Source organism: Rutilus rutilus (genome assembly GCF_951802725.1).
Source record: "Rutilus rutilus genome assembly, chromosome: 21".
Classification (NCBI taxonomy): Eukaryota; Metazoa; Chordata; class Actinopteri; order Cypriniformes; family Leuciscidae; genus Rutilus; species Rutilus rutilus.
In genome coordinates this window covers 23342081-23359019 of record NC_140226.1, presented here as the reverse complement: position 1 = coordinate 23359019, position 16939 = coordinate 23342081, and the positions used below count along the sequence as shown (strand labels likewise).

The window sequence follows — 16939 nt, the reverse complement described above, 5'->3', positions numbered from 1 at the left end:
ATGATATATGTGATCACTGTATAAAGTACTCTAAAGTGTCAGTGTGACTGATATCAGTGAGAAATATACATATATTTGCCATCTGTTTTTAGTTAAAGGGGTCAAGATGCGATTTCTTGTTTTCCTTTTTCTTTAGTGTGTTATTTAGCTGTTAGTGCAAATATAAGATCTGCTGAGTTACAAAGCTTCTTTATAAAAGTTAAGGCTCAGCCACACCTCGTTCAAACACGTCCCCACAAATCTACATCAGTCTGTGGGGGCAGAGTTTCATAACACCACCCAAATGTATACGCAAAGAAAGAAGGCGTAACTTTTATTCTCGCTGTACTATTGTTGCCACGGTGCTACGATCTGGTCCAGTCGCGCTGGCAAAATTGATCGATCAGCTTGGTCATCTGCATTTCCGGATCAGATTCAGGCTCGAATTGATAAGGTACTGTGTTTCACCTGTCATTATTGCTTTGGGAGCTGATGTTCAAAATATGGTAAGGGGCGTCACATTTCCGCCACACGCTTTAGGTTTTTGGGCCAATCACAATGCACTGGATTGCTGGCCAATCAGAGCACACCACGCTTTTCGGAACGATGAGCTTTGAAAAATCGACGCGTTTCAAAAAGGTGGGGCATAGAGGAGCAACAATAATGTACAGTATGTGTCTAATAATTACTTTTTTTTAACCTAAAACCGCGTAAAAACATTGCATTAAACCAAATACCCCAAATAATGTTCTTTTTAGAACCATAATATGACCCCTTTAAAACTCAATATATGTTGGATTGTTCTTGGTCCTAAAAATATTTAGACATTTAAGTATATATATATTTTATTAAATAATAAATAAATAAATATATAACTATAGTATTTAATGGCTATAGTATATACACCTAGTTAAATAAAAGTATTTGAGATTTTTAAGTTACTTACTTTGGAGCATTTAAGTAATTTTTAAATGCAACTTAAAAACCCCAGTATGTAAATATTTGTGCAAACATGTATTTAAATAAATGTTATTCAAATATTTATTTATTATAATTTAATACATATTAATATTATTAACATATTTAAATACATATATTTATTCAATATATTTTCTTAAAATATCTATATGCAATACTTTTTAGGGCACCGATGTTTGTTGATACAGTATTCACGTATAAAACAGAAATTGGAACGATTTTTAAGGCTAAATGTGTAGTTGAACATTGCAATATTGAAACACATTTATGTATATACTCTTCCATATGCCAAAACTGCGATGACCCAGCATGCACCATATTAGCAGCTCTTCTAAAAGTCACCCTAATCCCAAGTAAGCGACATGTCAAATCCTGATCAGCGTGCTATATAAATCAAAACCATCCTCCTCCTCGCTTTCCATCTGCATGTATCTGGCAGCAGAAATGAGCCCTTCACTCTAGCTCTATTTACTCATCTCTTTCTTTGAGGCAGGGGTGATGACTTTGAGAACAGGTGGGCATTACTAAGAAGGAGAGAAATGATTGTTATTGTTAAAGAGAAAAGCCCTTTATTTCTTTTCCGAAATGAGCTGTGAAGAGCCTCGATGCGGCATATTCGGCTCTCTGCGGCAGGATTATGGGGAAAGCGTGAGTTTTAGTGGCTCCTGGCACTGCTAATAAACACTCTCACACATATCATCAGCCGCCCCATCAACATGAAATAGTACCCGGCAAAGCCGCACTAAATTAACAGTAGGAAAGAATGAGGAGATTCTTCAAAATAATGTGTCCGGCCGCATGATAAAGGAAGAGGAGAGGATGGGCAAGGTGAAATAGGAGGAGAGAAACGTATGTCATATTTTCTTTAGCTTTTTCTTCTTTGATAGGGTCCCAGTCGGCCCGCACATCTTCATCTCTAATTTAGAAAACCCCTCTAGAGGGATTTCTCCACCTCTGTGTGAAATGTTCACAGCAGCACTATAGCCTGTGTGCATGAGCTGCCCTATATAAGATCACAAACAGTGTCTCATTAATACATTTAAATATTTTAATTATCTTATTTGGATTTAACATTGATGTTCTGTTACCACAGCTTTGGTTGTTTTTAGTATAAAAGTAAATCACTGTAATAGTTCTATGGGTTAAACAGAATAGTCAACTTATGGCGCAACAGGATAAGAAATCTTTGAAGTCCACTTTTACGCTCCGTTTCCAACAGTTAAAATGACAAATGAATGCATCACGTGCAGATCGTACGCACAGAAATATTAAGTAGCGCAGAAATGTATTGTCAACACTCTTCTGGGATTTAAATCCCTTGTGCTCGTCACAAGAAGTTGTTATCGCATTCAGTTATCGCATTCACATCTGTCATTCTGACTGTCATCTGACAAACTGAGTTCCGGTTCGGTAATATTCAACTCTTTTCAGACTACTTTTTGGGGATTTCTAGGCATTGTTTTTCATGCTGCGTTTTTGTTAATGTTGATTTCTCACATCTTGTGTGCTTTTTCTGGGCGAGTTGGAGTGAACTGCGGCACTAATAGTCTCATGAACGCACACGTTGTGCAACCAAGGTTAGGATTTTTGTAAAATAATTAGTGCTGGGCAGCGATTAATCGCGAGGGAATTTTTATTTTTTTTGGTCCAAAATAGAAAGAATGGCATACTGCATTAGAACAACACCAGGGTAAGTCAATTATGATTTAATTTTCATTTTAGGGTGAACCATCCCTTTAATGATAATGGCAAATTTTATCCGGTATATTATAAGTTTCTGGTTTGGTGAGTACATGAGCCTTACTGATGGAGCTGTGGGAACACTTAGGTCTGTCTGTTTTGGTCTTTTTGTGCTGCAGTATGTCAGAAAACTACTAGAAATCTCCTTAGTGAAGATGTATGAGCATTTTAAGTATTCAAAAGGCCCTCATTCCTCTCCTTTTTATCATTCCATTAAGATTTTATAACCATCTTTTTAATGTAATTCCATCCATGAATTTTTACCCCTTTGACTTGACAGGCGGTTCTGTGAACATAAACTTTGGCATGTAGAAGAGCTCTTTTCTCTGTCTTCTCTGCCTGTGCTAAAGCGCATGGGTTTGTGTGCATGGAATGACATATACATAAAAGGGTTTAGAGGGACCATTGTAGGGGACTTTTTTTCTATTAAATCTGATGTATTAAAAGTATATTTACAGTCCAACTTTTAATTTATGTTCTCTCCCAAGATTTTAAGATTTTATTTTATTTTATTTAAAATCTTAAAATTATTTAAAATTTTATTTTCTCTTTATGATTCATTTTGTAAATTGTAATTAATGTGAGCATGGAAACCTTATACAGTATGTTTGAATTCTTAAATTGGGTGACTTTAAATAGAGTCATCCCCAACCTTTATCATTATTTCATCTTGATATTAATTTTCACCCCATGTGTAGTCGTAAAAATGTTGTGGGTAGAGCAACCACAGCTGTGCAGATCACCTTGAAATAAGTAACTTACTGTACAATAGTGTACACTTCATCAAGTTCAAAACTAAAAGAAATCTTTCAGAAAGAATTTATGATTTTTTTTGTGTCATTTTCCTTTCAATCTTCTTTTCGCTAAACAGCTTCTTGAAAGTAGCACACCGACATCCGTCCTAGTTGACATCAGCCACGCTAACCTTCAAAGCGATCATATTGTCACAAGGACCTCTGCAATGCTAAAAATAATCCTCTCTTTCCTTCACGTTCCCCGGTCCCCCCCCCTCCTTGCCTTGTCACTTGATTGTGTTATTATTATGCTAACCAAATCCTTATAAATGTGATTTAAGGCTTGGCGGCCCGCGCTCTTGTTTTCCCTTCTGCTGTAGCGATTTATAGTGGCCTAGGAAAGGCCTCTCTAAGTATTCCAAATGTCCTGAGATTACAGCTGTTGCCGATGCCTGATTGAGGCCGACTGCTGTTATTGCACTGTGTTCTTGCTTGTACCCTGAGAGCAGTAAAGCATCAATAAAATCAAAAGCACCTGCATCTTAAATGAAATTTCAATTGAAAAACTTAACAGCCCTTCAAATTGCGGAATTTAACGCAGACCAGTAAAGCTTAAATAACACTTTGCCTCTGCAGAGTGAAAGACCGGGCAGCTGAGCCGAGGAAGGAAGGAAGGAAGGCAGGCCGGGGGATGAAGTAAGGAGGGGTGGTTCACGTTCAAGGTGACTTGATTGTCTCATGTGGTAAAATTATTTACAATTAAGGAATTTCTCCTGAGAGCCACATTGGATTTGCCGGCGAGCACCTATGCGGGCGTTTTGCGGCGGCGGCGGCGGCGGCCGTGAGCTTTTTCAGTATTCATGGACGCTCCTGAACCTTTGTGGTAATTGAATCAGTTAGAGTGCTGAGTGGAGCAAGCATAAAAACCTGTTAACCCAAAGGTCAGATCTGTGCATTGTTTATTTATCAGGAGGGAGAGGGAGCGGAATCGGCAGGGCCCCTTCACAGACACAGTAAAAAATTACCCCCAAAAATAACAGCTACTAGATGAATGGAGAAATCTGGGCCGGAATCATAAGCAGCGGCCGGCTGTGTGAAGCGCAAACGGAGGAGGCTTGAGTTAGGGTTAGGAATGACTAATGGGAATTAAACCTCTTTATTTCCTGACATCATTTCGTGATCTGAGTTATTATGATAAAGCGGTTATATTTTTAAAAAGGTCAGTTTATTTAGATAATGTAGTGCATTTACACTTGGGTTTATAAAACAATAGTGAGACTTTATCGTGCCAGCTGATTTATTTGCACCTACAAGATGTGCTTTTGTACTGTCCGATTTGCTATAGGAATTTGCGGATCAGTTAACGGAAACAAAATTTGTATGCGGCAAACAGGTCCGTTCTGAGTGTTGTTGAGGCTTAAAAAATAGTAGAACAGTAATATTGAAATATTATTACAATTTACAATAATGATTTTCTATTTTAATGTATTGTAAAGTGTACTTTAAATTGTCACATGGTCCTTCCCAAATCATTTTAATATAGTGATTTGGTGCTCAATCAATTTTGAAAATAGTTGTGATGTTTAGTATTTTTGTAGAAACAATGGATTTTTTTTAGGATTCCTTGATGAATAGAAAGTTCAAAAGAACAGCACTTATTTTATAGCGTTATAAATGTCTTTACATCCTTGCTGAATAAAGGTATTAATTTATTTCCCCCCCAAAAAAACAACTTTTAAGCTGCAGTGTACACAAATGAGTCTAATTTACATCGCAGAGCTGTTTTAGTGCATTTTGCACCTGGTTAAGGGAATTGTAGGTGGTTAGTGAATAAGACGCAGGATTTTGCGTTTAAATAACATGCAAAAGTAGTACAACTGTGAAGTGAATTTGCTCCATCTGTGTGCTTCCTCTCTGTCATGTCTCTTTATTTTTCATTATTAGTTTTTTTTTTAAAGTCATTACCTTGATGCCTGTTGTGGTGGCCTCTGAGCTTTGGGGAGAGAAAGAGTACATGTAGCCGGTTATGTCTCCTCTATACATAGTGAGTCAGTTGGGAGGTGATGGTGATGGGAGGTGGAAAGTGGGCCATCTGTGGGGAGACATCAGCAGCTCAGCACGGCTGAGAGAGAGCCAGTCACCTTGATTCACACGCCCTTGCCGGTACGCCATTACCGTGCTACCGTGGGATGTAAATGGAGGAGGAAAACATTACCTTCAAATGAGCTTTCATAGGGCCCCAAATATCAATCAGACAGCCCAGGCTCCCGAGCAGACAGGAGACGCTTAAAATTCCACAAAACAACTTCACTTCAATTACCACATCTCATATATTCCCCCTGTAACTGCTTTCTTTTTACCAAATGTTCGAACTCTTTTACTTATCATTCTTCAGTTTTTGTCTTTTTTTCTGGGATTTCTTAACAGTTCTGTCAGAAAAATGGTATAAGAAATTACTGTAATGTAAATCTGCATCCATATATCGGGCCTCACAGAATGAGCACAAATAGTGCAATAAACCAATGTGACATTTTGGATCAGCATTATTCTGAAACCCAATAGCAATGCTCCACATAGCAAATAAAGACAAATCATCAAAATAGTATTTTCTCGATTTGCATTTCCTGAAGGAAATGCCAGTGCTTGCAAAGCAGCAAAAGAAGGTGTTCAGGTAATCTTAGGTTTTATAGGCCTCAGTTGTGTTTAAATGAAATGCTGCATTTGCCATTGTCAAGATGCTTAGAATGCATCAGCACAAAAGAAGAAAGTTTTTTTTTTTTTGTCTATACCAGGGGTAGGCAAGTTTGGTCCTAGAGAGCCGCTTTCCTGCAGAGTTTAGCATACACAGGTGAGTTGTTTTTTTTCAGGGTTGGAGCTAAACTCTGCAGGACGGCTAGCCTGGGTTTCCCCATGCTGCCTTGTGCGCAGCACGATTTTATTCACGCTGCTAGGCAGCCTGGATTCCATGGACTAGATTTTCGCCTCAGCGAGGGGACCAATCACAGAACGGGGAGGGAGCAGCAAGACGATGACGACGTCTATGCGACACACCGAAGCAGTTTGTTTATATCTATGGATCTAACACGGCAGCAGACGCGAAGTTACCTTTCGATGCAGCCTTAGATAGTGTTCTAAGTAGTTTAGAACGCAAGTTTATTTCGTCTTCTTCCTCGTTGAATTTTCTCGCTCTACATACGTCATCTGGTATAATTGAAACGATTGGCGATGAGCTACGTACAGGCGCATTTGATAGACATTCGTAGCGTCCAATAAACGGCTCTGGGCATTCTTAAACCACGCCTCAAATACGAGAAAATGAACATATGGTTCCCAGACCACGTCTCAATGAGAAAGAGCAAACCAAACCAAACCAAACAAAGACCAAACTTGCCTACAAACAAAACTTACTTACAAACTTGCCTGGTCTATACAATGAAAGTCAAAGGGGTCCGATGTTGTTTAGACTCCAGCGTTCTTGAAAATATCAAAGGTATAGTTACAAAGGTATAGAACATGAGGGTTAGTAAATGATGACAGAATTTCTATTTTGGGGTTGACTTCCCCTTTAGGGTTTTGGGTTTGCAAGTACTCTATACAGCATGTCTTGTGAAGATTCCTTTAAAAATCAACTAATAGTCTGTTTCATACCAGTCATAGCTGAGGAGAGACTGGCACAAACCATCAGACATGAGAGAGGGATGGAGTGCATGAGGATGTCAGGGTTGGATGAAGGGGTGAGGCGAGGACTCAGTGATGCAGAGAGATGGGCTTTATCAATCATAAAATAAAACAAAACAAACAAAAACTACCCTGTAGGGGGAAAACAGACCGGCAATAGGACTGGCAAGGCAGGACAAGGTTTGGCAATGCATCTAAACATTAGATGACGAACTAGCACAGAACTGAAAACACAAGGAGAATAAATGGGGAGCAAACAAGGCAGGTAAAGAGGGAGGACAGGTGGGACAAATGAACCAAAAATCAGATGACAAGATTGGCGGGGTTAAGACAATAGATAGTAGACAATCACACCAAACATGACAAAGACACGAGCACATGGCCAGCGAACACAATCAGAAGCTATGTGCTCAAACATAACAAGACACGAACACGCAGCTAATGAGAACACTCAAAAGCCGTGCTATACAGCACAAGACAAAACATAACATGAAAGCACGCAGCCGATAAAAACACGAGCCGCATGCAACACAGAACACCACAACACACACAGACAGAAGAGCGTACAGCCTGAGCAAACTCAAAAGCGCACGCTCACAGAACACATGGAGAATGAGGAAATGCTCATCCCATGCGCTCACAACAGAAGACAAACATACAGAGCATAAATGTCATAATCCCGACACAGAACCGAAACCAATCTAGACCGAAGTGCCTGGATCCGAACACCACACTCTGCACACAAAACGTCTCGCGTAGACAGGAGAGTGCGTGGAATCCGAGTGAAATCGTAACCGCACACTCACAACAACAAGACAGAAGGATTATCAGAGCTCTGTCACCAAACCAACGAAGTGACAGAACCCTAACAGAGGATGTTGCCATGTGTTTTGGCACATGTGTGCGTGTGAATGTGTGATTATGAAAATGACCCGAGCTGTCCGGGCCTGAAGATCCATGAACGATTTCTTGATGTTAGTGCTGCCATGGCAGCTGTTGTTGTAACCACTCAGAGAAATGACCAGGCAGGAAACTAAAGTGATTTCCTTCAATTCACTACAGACCCTTCAGAGGCTCGCCTCACACATGGCTGATATCCCTCAACCACAAAACCCCAACGAATAAATCCATAAATATAATTTCATATTTGTTTGTGATGTGCAGCGACTGACTCCGTCCTCTTTGGCAAATGAGCTGATTTGCAAACCCCCTGTTCTACATTTTAATCCAGGGTATCAGGCTGCTCCAATCAGACGATGTCCTTGTGCTGTCAGTCTCAATGCTGCGCTGTCAGAGAGGAGCTGCTTCTCTCTAGATCATGGAGATCAACCAGTCCTTTGGTTCAAATCATTTAAAGGCTAAATTAATTGCAATCTTATTAGTGAATATAATTCATAGATGGATATTAGATACTCTATAATCTTTTCACTTTTATTTTGCCTCTGTCCCAACGTTTTTGGACTGTTGCAGCCATCAAAATCAAAACGTAACAAATCCAAAAATACAATTAAGTTTGTCAGCTAAGTAAAGGTTCAAGAGAATTAACAGATGCCAGATTCTTGATTTTATTGCATTTTACAAAAAGAAATGATCCATAAATAAAGGGTTTTGTATTACTTCAATACATACATTTTAGATTATATTTAAAAAATAAGAAAAGTAATGATTTTTTTTGTTATTTACTTCTACTTCCTGTGCATGTGTATTTTATTCACCACTAGTGGCAACAAATGTTATTGCAAAAATAATTATTGTTTCACAACAGATTGAATAGTTCTTATTACTGTCTTCTTTCTTCAGGACCTGGATCGGTTGACCCACCTGTACTCTCTGACATCCAGCCTAGAAGTGCTTCTGTCTCCTGGTCTCCTCCATCTCAGCCCAACGGCATCATCACCCATTATAATATCTACCAAAATCACCAGCTAACTGCTAGTGTGCCAGGGAACAGCACCAGCCACACTGTTTCTCAGCTTGCACCCTATCAGCAGTACACCATACAGGTGGAGGCCTGCACAGCAGCCGGCTGTGCTCAATCTGCTGAGTCCCACACCATACGCACCCCTCCAGCCCCTCCAGAAGATGTCCCAGCCCCGCAGCTTTACTCCGACACGCCCACCTCGGTGGTCTTGTCCTGGTCGCCACCACGTCATGTCAACGGAGAGCTGGATGGCTACACCGTGGAGAGGAAAGCCACTGGCACACAGCAAATCTCTACTGTGGCCACCTTGCAGGCCAACCAGACTCTCACTTACCTAGACAGCTCGGCCGCGCTCAGCCCCTGGAGCTCTTACGAGTACCGCATTGTGGCACACACAAGGCTGGGTGGATCCAATAGCAGTGAGTGGAAGAAAGTGACCACCAGACCTTCAAGACCTGCAGGCCTGCAGCCGCCTCACGTGCTGGTTTTGGATCCAGCGTCAGTACAGGTATATAGAGAGTTTGTTTCCATTGTACTTACATTTACATTTACATTTTTTTTCATTTAGCTGACGCTTTTATCCAAAGCGACTTACAATTGCTATATATGTCAGAGGTCGCACGCCTCTGGAGCAACTAGGGGTTAAGTGTCTTGCTCAGGGACACATTGGTGTCTCACAGTGGATTCGAACCCGGGTCTCTCACACCAAAGGCATGTGTCTTATCCATTGCACCACCACCACTTGTACTTAAGGGCTAAAATGGTTGAAAAGAATAAAAAGGTACAATAATAATTGTAATATTTAAAATATTAATAAAACAATCTCAAACTTGCTTAAAAACGTGCAGTTTGAATCAGTTTCTCTCAGTCAGTGAATTGTTCAGAGCCGTTACTGAATTCACAACTGACTCACTTTTTTATGCACAATTCGACAGGTGAAACTATTTACTTAAATCATTTTACAAAAATTTTACAAATATTTTACAAAAATACTGATTAAAGTGTAACATTTAAGGTCCAATTACAAAGTTTAATCAATTATAAGAGAAAATTTCTCTGACATGTTGAAACCATAATCAGCAAAATTTTCTTTCAAATTAATTTTTTTTGTTGTTTTTTTACTTTCTATTCTTTAAATAACTCTGAAAAGAAAAAATGTATGACAGGAATAAATTACTATTTATATTTTAAAATATATTAAAGTAGTAATATTTCACAGTATTACTGTTTTTACTTTGATTTTGATCAATTAAATGCAGCCTTGGTGAGCATAAGAGACTTCTTTCAACAACATTTTTAAAATCTTACCGACCACTAAACGGTCGTGTATCAAAAAATAAAAATTGTAATGCTTTTAAAGTTTAAAAGAACATGTTTGGTTTGTACCACAATCCAAACATGCTGATGAGAGTGTGCATATTTCTTTGCGTGTGAAGTGCATCTCAATCCTGTCCCACCCTCCTGTCGGCAGGCTGTAGTGCCTTATGCCGCCTTTTCACCAATGAGGTGCAAATGAGGTCTTTGCTGTGATTGTTAGTGAGAAGCTACTGTATTTCTTCCCATTAATGCCACACCTAGAGCATCCATCATTATTCCAATGACACTCTCATGGCATGAGAACATTGATACACATGGTTTCCAGGTCATTCCAGAGCTGATTACTAAGGAAGAGCCAATTAAGACTGTCAGATTATTGTTTGAACCCCTCATGAATGTGCCCTTGTTCACCTAACGTTTTAAATATTGTTCTTGTTTATTTAGTGTCGGTAAGAAATGTAAAGCAAGCAAGACCTTATTAACACGTTGGCAAAGTAGATTTAAGTGTTTCAAAGCAAACTGAAACCCTCAGCGTAGACATCCCTGTAATTCAACAGACATGATACTCAAGAGGGCTAGGTAGCTTGCAGTCTTTTGGCTGGTTTACAAGTTGGATTTAAGGGGCGTTAATGTAACCAAACAAGCTTTGCAGCTTAGATCCTGCTGTGTGTAAATACACCCTCTCTTTCTCTCTTTCTCTCTTTGTTATTTGTTGTGTGCTAGTGCCAAGAAACATGGACAGAAATGCTTACCACTTCAAACAAAGGCAGCATTTGCATAAACTTGCTTGAATTATTCATTTTCCCCTAACCCCGGGTTTAGTGTATTGTAATACCATTATTATTTCATTAATTTGTTAACTGCTGCATTTGTGTGTAACTGGATGAGAACTCGTCTACATGTAAAAGCCAAAAAACAACTGTTCGCATTAGCATATGCTATATTGAATTCCTGTTGAGATGCTAGCAGTCTCCGTGGTGCTCATGACAAACTCTGTGTTAGCAAGTGTTGATTAATTTATTTGTTTGTTTTTTACATTTGTTGTTGTGTTTTTATTTTATAATTACAAAAAAAATTGAGACTACTTCAAAATGAATACAGAGATTAATAAAACTATTTTAGCCATGAAAGAGCAGATTCATTTGTTCATTTCCAAAACTATGAACTGCCATGGTCATGGTGCCTACTACCTACATAGGAAGCTACTAACTTCTAAGGCAACATATTAACCATCATGGACCTGATTTAACGTGCTACATAGCAAATTGCACTCTGCTTAGGAGACTCATCAACAACGTTGGCATGTTGCTAAGCTAACTGGCATGATACCATTAATAAGCATAACAATGCATAACACATTTACACGAAACTACTTTTAACAATACTTTTTGGCCCTGTTTACACCTTGTATTAAGATGTGTTTTGGTCGATTGGATCACAAGTGGACGACGCTAAATACTAATGTAAATGGGGTCTAAAACGTTTTGAGCTGGTCCACTTTCGACCATTTCCCATTCTTCCACCCATTTGTTTCAGGCTCTGTGTCGGGATCGAGCCTGTGCCAGTAGGTGGCTCGCTAGGTTTTGGACCAAAGAAATTGTCACTGTATCCGAAATCAAATACTTCTCTATAGAGTAGAGTATAACTGTATATAGTATACAAAAAAAAAACAGCTCCCCAAAAGAGTAGTAAGTATTCAAAAAACAGTAAGCAATACAATACCCAGGTGACCTATTACTTCCTCTGAGATTCTAGAGTACGCGTTTGATGGACACTTTACTATTACTATTTACTATTTACTACTAACAACATGGCGGATGTAGTTTGTCCGAATTTCATTCATACTACCCATTTTCATACTATATAGAATGTACTTTCAAATTCACATGTAGCACCTACTCAGACAGTATGCATTTTCAAAACCACTGTGTGTCCTTTTACTAATGTCTAAAAGTTTTGACAAAATACTTATATTCAGCAAGGATGCATCTAGAGTCGATTCTTTCTTTTGGGAGATGATCACTTTTTTATCGCGCACTTTGGACTTTACAACTGACCGCAGACCGTTTACATTAACAGACAGCTATATTACACACTGCATGAAAGGGAATATTTGAAAAAGCATAATCGGGGCACTTTTCAAATTAGGTTGGAATAAAAGCGCTTTCTAAACCTTCCTTCACTTCTGCTTACATTTCAATTTCCATTATTATAACTTTTCTTTTCATAACTAATCCTAGCAATAACATTTATCCAATCTACCATTTCATCTCGTTTCTACCACTTCTTTCATTTAATTTCACCCCCAGACATGCGCAATATGTTTAATGCGTCCGCCAAATGCTGCACCAGATACAGTATGCAGCAACAAGCACAGTTTCCTGCAATTCCATTAGGATTTCATTATGATCTCCAGGGGCTGAGGCCCTTTTTAAATGTAATGAAAGGAATATTCTGTCTTGGGTCAAAGTCAGGGTGCCTTCGCTTCATCACATGACGTCGGTTCCACAAACTCATCGATCTAAAAGCCTGAGATGATGTGTTGTGATATTGCGCTGGACTCCGGCCCTTCTCTGGAGCCCCAGACACTCTTGTGAAACCATTTTAGTTTATAACTACATGACCACAAGAACTGTTATACTGTGATGTCAGATTCTTCAGATACTAACAAGTTCAAATGTATCCCGTGTTTCACTGCAGGTTACATGGACCGCTCCACTCATACCCAATGGAGAAATTGAGCGGTACGAGATCCGCATGCCTGATCCACACATCTCGCACACCAATACATCCATGCTCAACCGTACCGTCACCAGCCTTTTGCCCTACACCAACTACAGCATCACTATCCTCGCCTGCTCAGGAGGGGGAGGTCATGCCGGAGGATGCACTGAAAGCCTTCCAACACTGGTTACTACATTACCCACAATCCCACAAGGCCTGCCATCCCTGTCGGTAGTAGCCATCAGTGAGTCTTTCCTGGCTGTTTCATGGCAATTCCCATCAAGGCCAAACGGCCCCAACATAAGGTAACCGATAGATGTTTAATCGTTGTACTACATCTTAGTTTCTTGACACACATTTAAGTAGTGTTACAACTGTGACAATTATAATTTACTACTAAATGTATTTATTTTATTTATTTATAATACAGTTATTAATTATAATAGTGATTTATAAAAATAATAGTTAATGTTGTTGTTGTTGTTATAATGATTATTATATTGGAAGTATATAGATATGGTTGTGAAATGTTTGTTAACTTAAAATGCATGTTTACGTTCTTTAAAGTAATTTTTTTTTTTTTTTTTATTATGTAAGGAATAATTGACGACGGGCCGTTGACTTATTAGAAACATAATGCACACCCGAGATATAAAATAATGCATTACCACCTCGGGTGGGCTTTTTTTTTTTTAATAGTTCAATTATTCCGCTTATACTACAGTTACCACACTTCAAAACTTTGTTCAGATGATGTATTTCAAGACATTTGTCAGGTTTTTGTCCTTAAAACGATCTTGTGTGTAGGAATAATTTCTTACGCATCTAATCTCAAGCCTCCGTTCCATTCCAAAATGTCATTTCAGAGTTAGTAACGCAGGCTTAAGCCATTAATAGCAGAGTAATGCAGTTATTAATGCAGTTATTAGAGAGAGAGAGAGAGATTAAGCGTGTATGAATTACCTGAATCTGTGTGTCTCTCAACAGTGTTTGGCAGCAGCGTCTAATAGCAAAACTGTAATTTTATCTGCTCCAAGAACAGCGCCGTTATTACCTAGTGAGAAATGTCATGTAGCTTTTAAGTTGTTAAACTGTTTTACTGATAAAATCGTCACAGCAGTGCTGACAACACGTTTCTGTGCGAGTGTGTGTCTGTACTGTATGTGTGTGTGTTTGAGTGGGAGAGGGAGCGGGAGTAAAGCGAGTATGTGCTTTTCCATTATAAGTAATAAATACATAATACATTATAAAATGTAATTTTGTGGCGAAAAAACATGGAAATAATTTGTCGCTTTTATCCTTTTGTTAACAATATTTATTTGCTTGGTCAGTGCCATTGTGGGTTTTGGTTCTGTTGTAGGCTGTAAGGACCTTTGAAATAACTGAAATCATTTGGCTAAGTGATATGGAACTGTAAGACAAGTCAAGACACGGTCGAGACCTGCCTGGAACTACTTTAGCTGTGTGTTTCCCGGAAAATAATTTCAAACATGCATCAACTAATCAGATTCAAGCATTCAGCATCCCCGTAGTATTAGTAGTAGTAATAATAATAATAATAACAATTTATCCAATTTATCCAGTTCACCATTGTTGTTGTTATTATTATTATTATTATATTTGATGTAGATAGATATGGTTATAAAATTATAAACTGGATGTTTACATTCTTCAAAGTGAAATCTATTTATTTATTTATATATATGTCTATATACTTCAAATATAATAATAATAATTATTGTTATTATTTGAAGTATATATATATACAGTATATGGTTGTAAAATGTGTGTTAAAATGAATGTTTATGTTCTTCAAAGTTCAATCAATTGTAATCAGAATTGTGAGCATTTCATATGGTAACGCAATTCCTAATATCTTTTGAGAATAATCCATAAATCTCCCAATTAAATGAGGACAGCAAGTGTCTCCCTAGGTTGTGAAGAACGAAGCACAACGTAAAAGTTCTTGTTCTTTCTCGCTGTATATTTTAGTCTGTTTTTGAGCTGATTAGGTGGTAAATAAAGGTCTGTTCACGGCGGATGATTAAAATTCATGACTACTTTTCCCGCTGCTGCTGTGTTTGTTTAACTAGGCTTATAAAGCGCACATTAAGCTGAGCTCTCCTGATTACAGGCAAAATTAGCATTACTGTTGAGGGAGAGAAAGAAAGAGAGAGAGAGAGAAAAGACAAAAGCACAAACGCAGTGAAACAGCGGTGCGGGTGAAATGGCAAGAGGATTGTGGGAGTGGAGCGGGCTCTGATTATCTGGCTGTTTCCGCTGCCCTCAGATTTGAGCTGTTGAGACGGAAAACCCAGCAGCCCCTGGCCTCACGTCCCCCTGAAGATTTGAATCTGTGGTACAATGTTTACGCAGGAACCAAATTGTTTCATGAAGATAAAGGCCTTAGCAGGTGAGATTACTGAAATTAGCTTTAATGCAAACTTTGCTTGTGTGTACAAAACTGTTTTTGTGCACCGATGCCATCTTTTTAATGCTGTTCAAAGATACTTTGAGCAAATATTCCATAGAATTAAATTGTTTTCAGCTAATCTTTCTCTGGCACTCCTTGTGTGTACGCTGAAAGACTCCAACACAAAACCCCCAGTTGTTTCCCTTGTATCACAGGTTCTATCATTTAGATTCATGTCTGACTTCATTTAAATGTTTTCAGTCCTTGTAAATGATTAACTTTGTGCTTGAATTTGTGTAACATATTTAAATACTTGCAGCGATATCACAACTTTTATGTTATCACAACTACAGTATCACAATTAGATATTATAGAGCCTCACTCTTTTGTTACGTATAGTATATAAATTACCATTTGGGGTCAGTAACAAAATCAAATAAATTAAGGTGAGCATAAGAGACTTCTTTCAAAAACATAAAAGAATCTTACTGACCCCACACTTTTGATTGGATAAATATATGTAAAATAGTTATTATACTAATAAATGTATTAATTAAATATATATATATAGAAAATATTTTTCTATGTAGTTATTTTACATGTACATTATAATTCTATAAATAAGTATACTATAAGTTTGATATATTACAAAGGCAAGATTCCATAATAATGAAAATGTTCTTGTGAGTAATGTTTTTAAATGTGCTGCAGGTACACATGGTACGAATACAAACTTCTGGTTCACAATGACATTGGCTATGCTTCAGGGGAGGTCGCCGCAGGGGTCACACTGGCTGGGCAACCCCTCACCCCCACCAACGTATCCATCCAAGTTCTCAATCATACGGCGATCCTGGTCAACTGGTCCACCCCCAGTAAGAGTCTAGATTCTCTACGTTATTAAACTTATCCTGGCCCTTGACCGAAAATACATTTCTGGAAAGAATCTGTGTTTAGAGAACTTGGTTTTCGAGATTGACCTTTAGTGTGTCCTGTCTTTTACTATATTTTTTGTTCCCAGCTCTGCAAGATTTGCAGGGAAGGGTGGAGGACTACATCCTTACGGTTCTGTCCAGCCAGCACAGGCAAACTGTTACACTTGACCCCGCTGTGACCTCTGTGGTAATCTCTGACCTGCAGCCCAGCACGGCGTACAAGCTCCGCTTGACTGTGTCCAACGGTGCCCACAACATAACCAGCCCTGAGGTCAGCTGCACTACTACAGATGGAGGTGAGTATGTGCTACATTGATGTTTGTTACGCACATCTATTTTGACTGCCAAGCCACAGGCCCCCAGATTTGTAGTATATTTTAGAAATCTAATGTTTTGATTGATCTTTAGCAAACCAAAGCATTACATGAATGCTGTTCATACCATTCATACTATTATTATTTGTCCTTTGAGTACTGTATGTGTTGAGATTTAAAGGTATAGCGGAGGATTTTCTTTTTCC

General features: G+C 38.6%; 1 protein-coding gene across 1 annotated transcript in view; it reads left to right on the top strand.

The window, feature by feature from the left end:
• Nucleotides 1-16939, top strand: part of ush2a (Usher syndrome 2A (autosomal recessive, mild)) — a 219274-nt gene that overhangs the window by 121540 nt on the left and 80795 nt on the right. The window contains exons 41-45 of the mRNA XM_084393685.1: nucleotides 8910-9538; nucleotides 13048-13376; nucleotides 15362-15484; nucleotides 16196-16359; nucleotides 16506-16715. Of these exons, the coding sequence (XP_084249811.1) occupies nucleotides 8910-9538; nucleotides 13048-13376; nucleotides 15362-15484; nucleotides 16196-16359; nucleotides 16506-16715 (1455 nt within the window). The remainder of the gene's footprint in view (nucleotides 1-8909; nucleotides 9539-13047; nucleotides 13377-15361; nucleotides 15485-16195; nucleotides 16360-16505; nucleotides 16716-16939) is intronic.